Raw genomic sequence first — 15712 nt, 5'->3', positions numbered from 1 at the left:
GGAACAGAATTGGAGAAGCACAGAAATCTTTTGAGATGGGTTGTAGGGATGGTGTCGGAGCTGAGCCAATGTTAGAAAGCACACATGTGATGGATGAATGGGACTTGCTGTGAGTCAGGATGTTTCCCCTTGTGGGAGAGACTACAACTAGGGGGCACAGTTTAAAAATATGGGGTCTCCCATTCATGATGGGGATGAGGAGAAATCTTTTCAGAGGGTCATTCAATTGTGCAATTCTCTTCCCCAGAGAGTGGTGGAGGCAGGGTCATTGAATATTTTTAAGGCCAAGTTAGATAGATTCTTGACTGACAAGGGAGTCAAGGTGTATAGCGGGTAGACAGGAAAGTAAGAGGTCACAATCAGATCAGTCATGGCCTTACCAAATCACAGATTAGGCTTGAGGGACCGGATGGCCTACTCCTACTTCTCATGTTTGTACATGAGCAGCAGAGTTTTCGATTTTGTCAATGGAGGGTGGGAAGTGGATGCTGGGCAGCAGAGCATTCAAATAGTCAAGGCCAGGGGTAACAAAGGTATGAATGAGGGCTTCAGCAGCAACAGGAGATGGGCGATGTTACAGAGTTGAAAGAAAGATGGGAAGAATTTGGACAGCAACAACATATTCTTGGAGGTGAGGTGGTAGTTTGTAAGGGCAGAGGAGTCAAGAGTGGGTTTTTTGAGGAGGTTGTGACGCTGGCTGATTTGAAGGTTAGGGGAACAGGACCCGAGGGGAGGAAACAGTTAACAGTATCAGCTAACATAAGGCCGAGAATGAAGGGAAGGTGGGTGGTCAGCAGTTTAGTGGGAATAGGATCGAGGGAGTAGGAACTGGGTCTCATGGATAAGTTGAGTGTGGAGATGGCCATGAGGGGTAATAGGAGAGAAACTAAAGAAAGTTGCAAGTTCAGGGTGAGGGCAGGGGAGACCTTTAGTGGGAGTTTGGCTTGGTAGGCTAGTGGAATGGAGGGAGGCAGCAGAGGCAGTTGATTGGGGGGGTCTCAATTTTAGGTAACAAAGAAGTCTGTGAGCTTCTCGCACTTGTTCTTGGAAATGATGATGGAAGGGGAAGAAGAGGGGTTTACGACATGATTTATAGTAAAGAAGAGAAGCCGGAGGCTATCTTTGCACTCCAACATAATGCTGGAATAGCGAGTTGTTCTGGCAGATAAGAGCAGGACTCAATCATGCTTTATGTGCTTCAGCCAGATCTGGTAATGAATTGCTTAATCAGTTGTCAAAGTCTGCATCCCTTGGTTTAAGGGAATGTAGACGAAGGTTGTATCAGGAGAATGATCAGAGTGAAACAGAGTCCTGACTGTAATGGGGACGAGGGCACTAAAGGCAGTTGTGAAAAAGCAATTGAGCAGATGGGTAGCAATAGAAATGTCATGGTGAATGGAAGGTCAAAAGCTAAACAGTTGGGAATTTCAAAGTGCTATTAAACATCATGTTAGGAACTAGAAATAGTTTTAAGTAATTTATATGTATTTTTGTGTGCTATAGCTTTAAGTTTAATTAATTCATTTTTTTATCTGTATGTTGGAAAGGTGAAGCCTAGACTATGGTTTCACTTTAGACTGGGGCCAGCAGGTCTGAAGCTCTGTTTGTGTTCCTGCATTTCAGTGAGGTTTTACGACCCTTGAAGTGGTTTAGAGAAGTTAAAACAAAGTAGGAAAAACTGTGTTGTTGCCTAGCAACAGGGGGCCCATGGAGACACACGGAGGAACAGAAAGCAGTTTTAGTGCAGTTGGAAGCAGGTGCCAGGAGAAGCTGGACACAGGAAAGGGAACTGCAGGAAGCAGGTTCCAAAGAGCAAAGAAAAAAGTCCTAAAATCAGGGAAAAGTTCCAAGATGACAGTTAATTCGAAGGACCAGAGCCTGTTCAGTGAAGTTAAAATAAGGAGCAGAGCAAAGGACTCTGAATTAAAGTGAGAAAGCTGCAGGAAGCAGAATCAAGGCAAATTGGCTTGCGAAGCAGTGGTGTCCTGCTTGGTACAGCCGAATACCTGAGTGCGTGTGGAGGGTGAAGCCTGAATGCATGGAGAGATCCAGACGAGGAGAACATTGGAAGGAGAATTCAAACCCTTGGAGATGGATTCTTGTTGAAGAAATCCAAGTGAAAAGGTCGTTTGGGAGAAGATTCCAAGGCGAATACTTCAAGCATTGAGATTGGAACCCCTTGGGAGAAAGACGGAGTTTAGTGAGACCAGTTGGCTCACGGTGCGACAAACATCTGTGGGGAGTTGATGAGAGATCCATGGCATCTGCTTTGGGTGGCATCTGTCACTTAGTTTCAGAGTGTGGGGCGCCTGACTACAGGTCGCCTATTGGTTTACATGGACTGTCTACCTATAGTGAACATTAGAGTATAAGGTAGATTTTGTAACTTGTGTTATCCTTACGAATCTGTATATATTTGTAAAGGTATACTTGTGGGTGAAGGGGTAGTGTAATATAGTTCATCTGTTCCTGTTTAATATATGTTTTATTCTTATGTTAAAAGTTCATCAACGGACTCTGTGACTCCGTTCAGTAGCTGCCCTCCACGTTTCTAAACAAATATATAAAGTTAGGATCTATCAAGCCAGGTTCCATCCTGGGATCTGATTTGTCCAGTAGTTACATCAGCTGGGATCATAACAGTCGCCAGAGTTTTTTTTTCCCAAGAACAGATACAGGAGGAAGTGGGTTTGGGAAGTGGAAGGGGAATGTGAACGGAGAGGGATTCAAGGAATCAGAGATGGCCTTATCTCGGAATGTGTGTGATGGAGAAATAGAGCATGTGGCTGTGAATATGGGCAGAGGAGTTTATATTTCCCAAATTTCTGGCCACTATCACACACTTGCAATGCTGTAAAGGTTTACACCAATAGAAAGTTCCAGGCTTATAAAGTGGATTTTTTTTACTTTCCCAAAAGATACCATCTGCAGTCAGGAAGGTTCAAACATTATTAAGACTGCAACTAGCAGTAATAAAATGAGGTCCATCAGGATGTATTTTTTCTATTGAAACACCTGCTCTGGTATAGCTGAGAGACTTGGAGAATATCCCAAAATCAAGCAGCAGGATTTAGAATGTTGCAGCATAATGATATAAGGGAACATTTGAAATTAGTGATTACTCATGATGTGATGGTGCTAAAAATCAAATACACCATGAATTTCAATACCCTCCTTTTCCATCATCAGATCTCAGTCCCTACCACTGACAACTAAATGCTTATAATAAATAATTATAGGAAGGCTCCTTTGTCAACACTGACCTGGGATGCTTAGTCCAGGAATGATCCTGCAGTATAAAAGAATGATTCATTCTAGATAAAGGATGGCCTGGTTTGATGCTGTGCTTGCCATGGCAGTCCCTGTATCAGGAATGCCTCTCAGATTCTGGGTGTGTTTTAAAAATCTCCAAGATGATTTCCCACTTATCTTGACTGGTCTCTAAATATGATGCTACTAAATGGCAGCTCCATCAGCCTTTTCTGAAAATATGACAGGAAGCCTGGCCATGTAAAAAGGTGAAACTCAATATTCTAGCCACCTCTCCTTAGCCCTGGTAGTTGATTCTTAGCTGCAGAAGAAGTTTGAGTGGCAGCCAAATCAAGCTGATTAGCGAGGCTCTGTAAATAACATAACTTTGTGCAACTTGCTAAGTTATATAAAATATTTTTGAGTATTCCTTCTGAACAAAGTCGTCTTCTCTATGTATCCGATTGTTTCGCTCCCACTGTGAAGGCTCTGCAACTTTTCCTTCAGATTTGAAATATTCCATCTGTTCCTGGAATGCGACAGACTGGCAGGCAGCTGAATCTACAGTGACTCTTTGGAATCAGCTGGATTTGATCCTGAGGAACAATTTTTTCCAAAATTTTTTAATGCAATCCACATACAGGCATATAAGTGGAAACTCTCTGAAAAGATGATCAACAAGCCGTGTCTCCAGTGTCAATCATGACATTTTTGATCATTCATGGTCTTCACTGAGAAGCCACTCTTGCACTATCGACATCAAATTATCCATGTTCAAAAGTAGGGCCTTTATCCAGGCCTTGTCCATGAGTCCTGGAGGTATTCTGCTGATGGAAGGCTTTCCCTCATACCCTCCTCAGCATCTCTTTCTTCCTTCCTTCTTTTCATCCAGAGAAGATGATGGAGTCTGTTTCCCCTTCAACAAACTATTTGCTTTGGGTTATTTGTTGCCATTATAGGGTACCTAACTTGGTGATACTGAAGTTGGCATGGTATCTAACAATGCCTGCACAATCACTGGGGTTGAGGCTCTGTGAGTGTTCAATTAGGATGTTATTATGACCAGTACGATGATCTTAAGCTGGAATAGGTTTTCAGTGGTGGAGGACCCAGTACTAAAAATAAAAAAAACCCACATCACGGACATTCCTTTTGCAAGAGAATGGAGTAAAAATTAGAATGTGTTGCACCTATACTTTGAACATAAAATGGGGGATAAAAGCATAACATTTCATCAGTGGGACAGCCTGTACCCAATTTTCACAGGCATTGGTCCACTGCCAAATTTGTGTGGGCCATATTTTACATATCCCTTGAATATGTAAAATAGGGGCCTGTTCATATAGAACCCCATTCAGAAATTAGTGACTAATGAGCAGGACAAGTGGCTGCCAATCAAAGGTAATTTATTAATTTAAAAAAAAAACACCTTCCTGAGGAACCAAGAAGAACAGAAGGCGGCTCTGAAGAAGGCTCATACGGACTCTGTTTGTCTCTCCACAGATGCTGCTAGACCTGCTGAGCTTTTCCAGCATGTTCTGTTTTTGTTTCTGTTTCAGATTTCCAGCATCCACAGTATTTTGATTTTATCTTAAGAACAGAAGTGTCACTGACTCCACAGGACTCTCAAACTCTCTATCATCGTAGCCTGCTCCAACTCTTTGCCTTGAAAATAAGCCCAGACAAACTTATACCCATCTTGTTCCATAAGACCCACCTCTTGCTCCCTCGAACCTATTCCCACTAAATTGCTGACCACCTAACTTCTGTTCCTGGCCCCTATATTAGCTGATATTGTTAACAGTTTTCTCTCAAGTATTGTTCAACAATCTTTTAAATCTGCCTTCATCACCTCCTTCTCAAAAAACCAACCTTTGATCCACCATTGTTGCAAACTATCACCCCATTGCAACCTTTCTTTGTCTTTCCCAAGTCTTTGAACCTATCCTTCCCAAATCCATGCCCAAATTTCCCTGAACTCCATGTTTGAATCCCTCTAATTCACGTTTCTGTTCCTGCTACAGTACCAAAATGGCTTTTATCAAAGTCACAAAGATCATCCTATGTAACTCTGACAAAAGTAAACTATCCCTCCTTGTCAGTCCCAACTATCTGCAGCCTTTGACAAGGTTGATCACACTCTCCTCTCCAACACCTCTCTACTGTCATCCAGCTGGATGGGACTGCACTCGCCGAGTATCATTCGTATCCGTCCAACTGTAACTAGAGAATCACCGGCAATGGTTTCTCTACTTACACTTGCACCGTTACCTCTGGAGTCCCCCAAAGATCTAATGTTAGTCCCTCCTATTTCTCACTTGCATGTTGCCACTCAGCATCATCATCTGAAAACATGTTAGTTTTCACATGCATACTACGAACACCCAGCTCTGCCTCATCATCACCTGTCTCAACAATTCCAATGTTTCCAAATTGTCAGACTGCTTATCCAATGTCCAGTACTGGATAAGCTGAAATTTCTTCCATCTAAATACTAGGAAGACTGAAGCCATCATCTTTAGTCCCACCACAAGCTCCGTTCTGTTCCCTAGCCACTGGCTCCATCCCTCTCCCTTGCAGCTGTCTGACACTGAAACAGGCTGTTTGCAACCTTGGTGTCATATCTGAACCTGACTTGAGATTCTGCCACATATCAGTACGATCAACTGCCTCTACTCATCTGCTGCAGCAAACCTCGTCCAAGGCTTTGTCACCTTTAGACTTGACTTTTCCAATATTCTCCTGACCATCTTCCACCTGTCTGTTTCCTAAGCTACACCATGACCCATTCACCCATCACCTCTATGCTCGTTCACCTAAATTGGCTCCTGGTTAAGCATTGCCTTGATTATAAAAATGATCGCCCTTGTTTCAAATCCATCCACGGCCTTGTCCGTCTCTATCCCTGTAATTTCCTCCAGTCCCACAACCCTCCCGAGATATTTGTGCTCTTCTAATTTTGGCCTCTTGAACATCTCCAATTTTAATCACTCCACCACTTCAGCTGCCTAGGCACTGAGCTCTGGAGTTCCTTCCTTAAAACTCTCCGCCTCTCTATCTTTCCTTATTTACGATGCTCCTTAAAACCTACCTTTTGGCTTATCTTTTGGTCATTTGCCCTAATTTTGCCTTTTGTGACTTGGTGTCTCATTTTGTTTTACCTTGCTATTTGGTAATGATCCTGTGAAATGCCTTGGGATGTTTTAGTATGTTAAAGGTACTATATAAATATAAGTTATTGCTGCTGGTCACTACACCCTTAAGTTGAGCCTTATTCTATTTTTGCACTTCAAAAGGGAATCCTACAAATGAAATACAACACTGAGGCTCGTAAGTTTGAAAGTAAGTTGGAAGGAATCCGTGATTTTGGCCAATGACTGAGTTAACCAGAGTCAGTCTTTTTGGGAAATGCCACTGTGAACCACTATGGGGGATGGCATTAATTTAAAGAAAATTTGTGAATTTAGATGATTAAATTATAAATAAAACTGAAGAAACCTGAGAAGAAATCCAAGGAAACGTCTTTCGAGGACTGCAGGAGAAATTTTGGACAACAGCTTAATAGGGATGGGAAACATTTTCTAACGTGTAAAATCGAGCAGGAAGATGCTACTGAGAATGGCTAAGAAAGTGCATTTTCCAGGAGAAGCCCTGAGATGCACTCAGTGAAGGCAGCAATTCCTAAATCAATCTGAAGCTTAAATGAATAAGGACTTGTTTCTATATCAAAAATGGTGCCTGCATGTATCATTAACAAAATTGATTTAGCTTAAAGAAATTATATTTGCTTATGCTTCTACGCAAATTAATTTCTAAAACCATGTTTTTTTCATGAGTTCAGGTCGATGAACAGCTGCTTCAGTCACATCAATATCATATTTTCTTGACACGTATCAGGTGGCTGTAATTATTCTGAGAAGACTTAATATAAGTGGAATTAAACTCTAGTTTAACATTAAGATTTAATTATTTTCAAAGTCTCGGAAGGATTATTTTAAAGTTTCTGATAGAATATGCTGGTAAATAAACTGAATGGAAGCTTGGGGAGATTTCTGGAGCTAGTTATAAATGTGTCATCCAGTATAAAAGGTTCATCTGTACAAGAATACTGTACTGCAAATCCTACCTGTGCCTATTAATGGTGCTTTCTCTTTGATAATGCTCAGATTGTTCTGTCAATCCAAAGGCAATACTGCTACTTGTTAATCGTCCCAAACAGGTAACTACTTTATCAATGACCACAAAATATGAAGTGAATTAAATACAGTATTTGGTCCCTCTTGTTAACTATTGAACTGTTAATCCATTTGCTCACCTGCCTTGTTGCTTTGTCCTTTTACGCTGAACAAATGAAAATACTGATTTATTTTCTGGTGGCCCCTCGTCATCCTGTGGTTCCATTTTGATCTTTATCTGCTTTTGTTCAGCTAGAGGGCAACCCGAGACTCGGTGGTGTGCAGTGTACTTCCCAGTTACGTGACCTGATCCATCGCAACCAGGAGTGGGACATTTTCTGTAACATTAGATACAGGAAAACTTCTATGAGATTTCTAACAGAACCCAGAGAATCATGGAAGCTTACAGGGCAGGTGGAGGCCATTCAGTCCATCATGCCTGTGTCAACTCTTTAAAAGAGTTATCAAATTAGTTCCATTTCCCTGTTCTTTCTCCAGAACCCAGCAATATTTCTTTCGCCTTCAAGTATTTATCCAATTCCCTTTCGAAAGTTACTATTGAATCGGCTTTAGCACCCTTTCAGGCAGTACATTCCAGATTATAAATTGATGCATTAAAAAAAATCAACAACCAGTCTCACCACGGGCTCTTTTGGAAGCCCCATGCTCCTGTCCCTTTGATAGAATCATTTTATTTTGTATTCATTAGAGCGCTTTGCACTACAGGGTGAATTTCACTGTGTAGCTCCATTCAAAGGAACAACAAATCAATAAACTATCACTATGCTGGCTTAGACCAAACCCAAACCCATGCTCACATTGGGGCTGTAAAATCACTGAATGTGTATTTGAATATGCTTTTTATTTTTAAAACCAAATTATAACAGGCACAGCAGCTATATTTATAAGAAATGATATTGTAACCAATTTGGTGATTTCAGCATAACAAAGTCTAACAAATCATGGAACAAAAACCATGCAGTCTCAATGATGGCTGTCCAAAGATATCAATACACAATGTAATGTAATGTTTTTATGTTTATTTGGTTCAAGAGTATCAGGAGGCTTTATACACAATGTCACAAAACCTTTCTATCTGCACGCATTTTCTGCCCAAAACTTCCTGTTGTCATACTTTTGTGTCAACTTTTCAAAGTGCCCATTGGCACCACTGTGCCAGCCAATGAGTTGGAGGCAGAGTGCGACTTACTGTAGGACATATAGCAAATCGTCTGTTTACTCAAAAATAATCTATTAAATCTGCAGCAAGCTAAACGCGTGGCCGAAACAAAGCAAAGTCTCCCAATAAAAGCAGGGTTACTTCACCAGCAAAAATACAAATTATGTGCATAAAATCACTCCCAGTCACTTATAGTTGTGCGATCTCCAAGCATGCAGCATTTGTGATCTGCACACTCAGGACACCTTCCATCATATTGTACAGCACTACCATTGTGCTAAATGGGATAAATTTCGAACAGGTCTAGCAGATGAAAATTGGGCATCCATGTCAGTGAGTGATTCTTTTCCTGACTCCCAAAGCCTTCAACAATCTACACGGTACAAGTCAGGAGTGTGATGGAATACTTCGGATTTGTCTGAATGCGTGCAGCTCCAACAACAATCAAGAATCTCACCAATACGCAAAACAAAGCATCCCTTTTATCGGTACCCATCCACCACCTTGAGCATCTCTTCACCATTGCTGCTATGGGGTTGCAGTGTGTACCATCTACAAGTTGCACTACAATAGCTTGCTAAAGCTTCTTCATCAGCATCTCCTAAATCCGTGGCCTTTATCACCTAGATGAATGAGGATAGTGGATGAATGGGAATACCACCACCTTAAAGTTCTCCTCCAAGTCACACGTCATACTGATTTAGAAATATATCATCATTCTTCCATTGTTGCTGGGTCAAAATCTTGGAACTCCTTATCTAACTGCACTGAGGAAGCATCTTCACCACACAGACTGGAGGCAGATTACCAGCACCTTCTCAAGGGTAACTAGGGCTGGGCAATAAATGCAGTCCTTGCCAGCAACACATATATCCTGTGAATGATTTTTAAAAAAATGTGAGGAGGCTCGAACCTTGCTAAGAACCCCATTCTGACAGTACGACACAACTGTACTTGTTTCTGCTGATATATGTTAGCAGCTTTCAAAAGCATTAACTATAGCAAAATTTACAAATGATGTATCATCCCAATTGCAGAAATAACACACAAATGCCTCCATCAGAAGAATGATCATAAAAAAACCTAATATTTATTACTACTGCCTTTGCAAAGATGCAAAATCGAACAACCCAGTCATGTTGCTTATGCCATGTTAAAGGAGATTTTGCATCTTTTCTCAGAAATTTACACGAAAATATAATGTCCAGAACAGCTTTCAATTTGTTTGGGGCAGTTTGAAAAAGGCACTTACCTTGTTTCATTAACACACTCGTCTGGCTTCCCACTTGAATGATTACTATCAAGACGTTTAGTTCGTGAAACAAGAGGAATTGGCACCACGGTCATCAGTTTCTCTCCTCCCAGCCTGTCCTGAATTGTTGACTCTTTCTTCAGGTTGAGCTCTGAATAGGGGCAGCCAAAAGCACTAATTTCACAAGAGAACAGAGAATAATGTGTTATTTTTATTAAACTTAATCGATAACCTGACCACCCCCAACAGTGGTAATTGTATATCAAATGGGTGTTAACTGTATCCAGGAATGTTAATTGTTTCCAGGTGGTGAATATTAATTGGAGCTCACGTGTTGGAGGTGCACAGTGTGCAATGTGCATCTTTGTAAATAAAAACTTGTAACTGAATCAAGTTGGGGGGGGGGGGGGGGCGCGGTCAGTATTCTGTCCTTCACCACCTGGCTATCCCAAGTTATAACAAAAATCACACATCAGATCTTTTACCTTCCACCCCTTTCAAAAGTGAACTCAATTCCCACAGCATGGTGTACAAGAACAGGCAATTACAACAAAATCCACATCATAAAAAATAGCTTATCCATTAATCAAGAAAATGATAACTGAATGGATTCTGAACCATAGATGGGACTTATCAAGCCAAGACTAATGTGGAGATAATTGAAAACTGAACCAAAAGATAATAGTGTTTTTTCAATGGCCTAATAGATTATCTACATGCTCATTTATCTTATGAGTGCTTTTGTGAGCAAACCTCAGCATCCATTCTTCTCATTATATTATCCTGTCAATTACAATCAGCAACAGAATGACAAACGGTGAACTCTGAAGATATTTTTTTGATACCTACCCTTTTCAAATGCAGTTATTACCTAAATTGTCATCTAGATTGCCTATCACCCTTCTTATCAAAATTTTCTTCCCTTCAGTCAACCTTACAGTGGACGTGAACTCCTCCAGCTGTATCTATGACCCCCTTCTCAAATCTACAACCAGGAAGCCTTGTGATTGCACGAGTTTTTGATCCAGCAGCAAAGCCATTTCTGATCAGTATCTCGTCTCCCTCACCATCCACATCTCTGTTTACTATCAACTCCACTGCCTGCGCCCTTTACCCCTTAAAACTTCTGTCCAGTTACCTTACCAGTACACTTCTTAAAGAAAGCACAAGATATCTTTTACAGCTATCTAAACAGCAGATGGTTTAATGACTCAGCTGAAAAGTAACACTTTTGATAATACAGGACTGCACTAAAGCATCAGCCTAGAATACGTGCTCACGTCCAGGACTAAAGCGCAAACTCAACAATCTTTTAAATCAGAGGTGACAGTAGAGGTATCCCCTGTATAAACTATGTTCTAATGGCATGTTTTCTTTTTAGTGTGGTCTGTACATTAGGGAAGTTCCCAAAAAAGTGCTGTGTCCATTTTTGTTTTAACACGTTACTGTATGTGTTCAGTTTTTTATAGAACAAGCCGCAGCTTCACTTGCTGCTCTCCTCTCCTGAACTTCCCACTTGCCCCTTCCCTCCACCGAGCCTCCCACTCGCCCCTTCCCTCCACCGAGCCTCCCGCTCGCCCCTTCCCTCCACCGAGCCTCCCGTTCGCCCCTTCCCTCCCCAAGCTTCCCACTCACCCCTTCCCTCCTCCGAGCCTCCCGTTCGCCCCTTCCCTCCTCCGAGCCTCCCGCTCGCCCCTTCCCTCCTCCGAGCCTCCCATTCGCCCCTTCCCTCCTCCGAGCCTCCCGCTCGCCCCTTCCCTCCTCCGAGCCTCCCGCTCGCCCCTTCCCTCCTCCGAGCCTCCCGTTCGCCCCTTCCCTCCTCCGAGCCTCCCATTCGCCCCTTCCCTCCTCCGAGCCTCCCGCTCGCCCCTTCCCTCCTCCAAGCCTCCCGCTCGCCCCTTCCCTCCTCCGAGCCTCCCGCTCGCCCCTTCCCTCCACCGAGCCTCCCGTTCGCCCCTTCCCTCCTCCGAGCCTCCCGCTCGCCCCTTCCCTCCTCCGAGCCTCCCGTTCGCCCCTTCCCTCCTCTGAGCCTCCCGCTCGCCCCTTCCCTCCACAGAGCCTCCCGCTCGCCCCTTCCCTCCTCTGAGCTTCCCACTCTCCCCTTCCCTCCACCAGACCTCCCGCTCACCCCTTCCCTCCATTAGACCTCCCGCTCACCTTTTCCCTCCACCGAGCCTCCCACTCGCCCCTTCCCTCCTCCGAGCCTCCTGTTCGCCCCTTCCCTCCTCCGAGCCTCCCGTTCGCCCCTTCCCTCCTCCGAGCCTCCTGTTCGCCCCTTCCCTCCACCGAGCCTGCCGCTCGCCCCTTCCCTCCACCGAGCCTCCCACTCACCCCTTCCCTCCACCAGACCTCCCGCTCACCCCTTCCCTCCATTAGACCTCCCGCTCACCCCTTCCCTCCCCAAGCTTCCCACTCACCCCTTCCCTCCACCGAGCCTCCCGCTCTCCCCTTCTCTCCACCAGACCTCCCGCTCACCTCTTCCCTCCCCGAACCTCCCACTCACCCCTTCCCTCCATCGAACCTCCAACTCACCCCTTCCCTCCATCAAACCTCCCGCTCGTCCCTTCCCTCCACTAAGCCTCCCGCTGCCATTTCCATCCCTTGACCCTCCTGCTCACGGATTCCCTCCCTGGGCCTCCCGCTTCCTTTCTGAGCTTCCTGCTAGCCGCCTCGCTTCCTCTAGCTTCCCACTTGCCCCTTCCCTCCTCCTCCACCCCTCCTACTTGCCACTTACCTCCCCTGAGCCTCCCTCTCAGTGCTTCTCTTGCCCAACCCTCGCTGATTCCCGTGCACCACCGCTCTCCTGAGCTTTTGCTGTGAACAAGGGCTCAGGGGAAAAGCAGTGAAAGGAAGGGAATGAACAAGGGAGTGAGTGAAGAAGGGAGTGAGAGAGTGCAGTGAATGGGTGAGAGGAAGCAGGAGAGGATCAGGTGAGGGAAGCGGCAACCAGGAGTTAAGTAGAAAGAGTAAGAGGTATTAAGTTAATCAGAGTTAGAAAGGGATAACTGGGCCAGTTAGGTACAAGGCAGCCAATAGGTTTAACGTACTAATTACAGGTCAGAAGTTTTCTTATGGGAAAGTGATTTACATTTTGCAAATTTTTGTTTATAATGCCACTTTTTAAGAACACGTTAGCAGTGCTAAGCGAGGGATAGTGCTATCTCTGAGCCAATTTTTTTAATTAGCATGCATTATAACTCTATCTTATGAAAGTAAAAATAGAAACCATTTGATTTGATCACAATGTTATAAACACAATTCTGATTCCCATTTGAAACAATTGTGCATCTTTATGGGACATGTTTTCTGTTGTTGCTGCCCATAGAGATCGATGCTAAAAGGGACAAAATAAACTAGGGAACAATCAATCATGTGCCAGCTGAGATATTTATAGGGAGTCCAAGTTTTCTGCCCTGTAGAATAATAAATTATTAGTATTATCTACTCCTAGGAGATCTCATTCCCTATAAACTCAACCCTGCTGATCTCCTGGACAGTAAGCTCTTCTTTTAGAACCTATGCATTTATGGTTTTGGTATATAGCATCTTATATACAGTGCCCTTAATGTAGAAGAAATCACACCAAGTGATTCACAGAATCAAAACAACAAATTGCATTTATATTGCGCCTTTAACATCTCAAGGTACTTCATAGCAGTGTTACAAAGCAAATTTTAATACGGAGCCACACCAGAAGATATTAGGGCAGATGGTCAAAAGCTTAGTCAAAGAGATAGCTTTTATGGAGGGTCTAAAATGAGCGAAGAGAGGTAGAGAGGCAAAGAAGTTTACAGAGGGAATTCCAGTGCTTTGGGCCTCAGCAACTGAAGGCACAAATAACAATTGGGGAACGATTAAAATCAGGGGTGCTCATGAGTCCATTATTAAATAGAATGCAGATATCTTGGAGGCTTGTGGGGCTGGCGGAGATCACAAAAATAGAGAGGGGGCAAGGCCGTGAAGGGTCTTGAAAACAAGGATAAGAATTTTAAAGTCGAGATGTTTCTTAAATTGGGAACCAATGTAGGTCAATGAGCACAGGGTTGATGAGTGAATGGGACATGGCACGAGTTAGGACATGACTGCAGAGTTTTGGATAACCCGAAGTTTACAGAGATTATAATGCAGAAGGCTGGCCAGGATTGCACCGGAATTGTCAAGTCTAGAGGAAAGAAAGGCCTGGATGAGGGTTTCAACAGCAGATGAGCAGAGGTGAGGATGAGTGGAACGAAGTTATGGAGGTGGAAATAGACAGTCTTAGTGATGGTGTGGATGTTTGGAGGAAATAATTGTCAACAGAGCCAAAGAAGGAGCCAATTTGACTAGTTTTCCCATTCCCTTCCTAGCTCCTTAACCACCCTCAGGGGCTTCAAGCTGCCGTAGGCTCCTGTCACTCACAAACCCTGGATTAACCTTGCTGCTTTCTCCCTTAACTCCTGGCATCTGGCTCTGCCCCTCAGCTTGTCAAAGACACTGCTCCCTACAAGGAGGGGTTCACAGGGCTGACCAGTTCCCCTGCTTGGTGCTCTCCCCCAACATCGCCAACTGCTGCCGGAGGCCCCGCTACTGTTGTCAAACACTTGCTGCTGTAATTTGTAGAAGGCTGACCTGTGGCAGCTGATCTGGTGTTGCATCTCTTCATGAATGGCGGCCTTTTGAGAGAGGTGGCTGCTGAAATATGGGAAGTGCTATTCCAAAGCCTCTCCCTTCAGCAAGGAATGAGGTAGAATATTTGGCTGACCAGGCTTGGGTTAATATATGTGTTTTGTTTTGGCAACATTCAAGGACAGACCGAGTTTCTTGTATGCAGAATTGAAGAAATCGACAGAGGCTTGCAGATCCGGTTAGAGTGGGCAACGAGACAGAAGTCAGCCATAAATTGTAAATCATAACAAAAACAGAAAATGCTGAAAAACTCAGCAGGTCTGGCAACATCTGTGGAGAGAGAAACAAAGATAACGTTTCAAGACCGTATGACCTTTCTTCAGAGCTGAAGAGAAGTGGAAATGTGATTAAATTTATACTGTTTAAGGTGGGTATGGGCAGGGTGAGTTGGATAGAAGGCCAGCGATAGGTGGGGACAAAGGAGGGATTGACAAAGATGTCATGAACTAAAGGACAAAAGAAGTATTAATGGTGGTGCTTAGTGCTAAAAAAGGTGCTAAAAGTGCATAAAGGTAAGAAAGCAGAATATAATTATAGCAGAACAAGGGTAGCATAGTGTGCCTCTTTTTTTGGTACATCGATGACTGTTTTGGTGCCACTTCATGCTCTCGTCTGGGCCTTGAAAACTTTATCAATTTTGCTTCCAATTTCCACCTTCTATCATCTTTACATGGTCCATCTCTGACAATTCCCTTCCCTTCTCTGACCTTTCTGTTTCCATTTCCAGTGATAGACTGTCCACCAATATTCATTACAAGCCCACCAACTCCCACAGCTACCTTGACTACAGCTCTTCACAGCCTGCTCCCTGTAAGGACTCCATCCCATTCTTTCAGTTCCCTCACCTCTGTCGCATCTGTTCCGATGATGCCACTTTTCAAAATGGCATTTCTGTCATGTCTTCCTTCTTCCTTAACCGAGGTTCCCCCCCCCCCACTGTGGATGACAGGGCCCTAAGCTGTGTCCAACCCATCTCCAGCACCTCTGCCCTCACACCTTCCCCTCCCTCCCAGAGCCATGATAGGGTCCCCCTTGTCCTCACTTTTCACCCCACCAGCCTCCGCATTCAAAGGATCATCCTCCATCATTTCTGCCAACTCCAGCATGACGCCACCACCAAACACATTTTCCCTCACCACCCCCTGTCAGCATTCCATGTGGATCGTTCCTCTGGGACACCCTGGTCCACTC

General features: G+C 43.9%; 1 protein-coding gene across 2 annotated transcripts in view; it reads right to left on the bottom strand.

Annotated features, from left to right (window-relative positions):
* LOC144679644 (lethal(3)malignant brain tumor-like protein 4) overlaps positions 1-15712 on the bottom strand; it is a 392935-nt gene that overhangs the window by 144235 nt on the left and 232988 nt on the right. For both annotated transcript variants that reach the window (XM_078540227.1, XM_078540226.1), the window contains exons 19-20: positions 9857-10030; positions 7565-7762 (exon numbers count right to left, since the gene is read on the bottom strand). In XM_078540227.1, coding sequence (XP_078396353.1) covers positions 7565-7762; positions 9857-10030 — 372 coding nt within the window. The remainder of the gene's footprint in view (positions 1-7564; positions 7763-9856; positions 10031-15712) is intronic.

This window comes from Cetorhinus maximus, chromosome 4, assembly GCF_964194155.1.
Source record: "Cetorhinus maximus chromosome 4, sCetMax3.hap1.1, whole genome shotgun sequence".
NCBI lineage: Eukaryota > Metazoa > Chordata > Chondrichthyes > Lamniformes > Cetorhinidae > Cetorhinus > Cetorhinus maximus.
The sequence above is the reverse complement of the archived record's forward strand: the minus strand, read 5'-3'. Positions and strand labels throughout refer to the sequence as shown.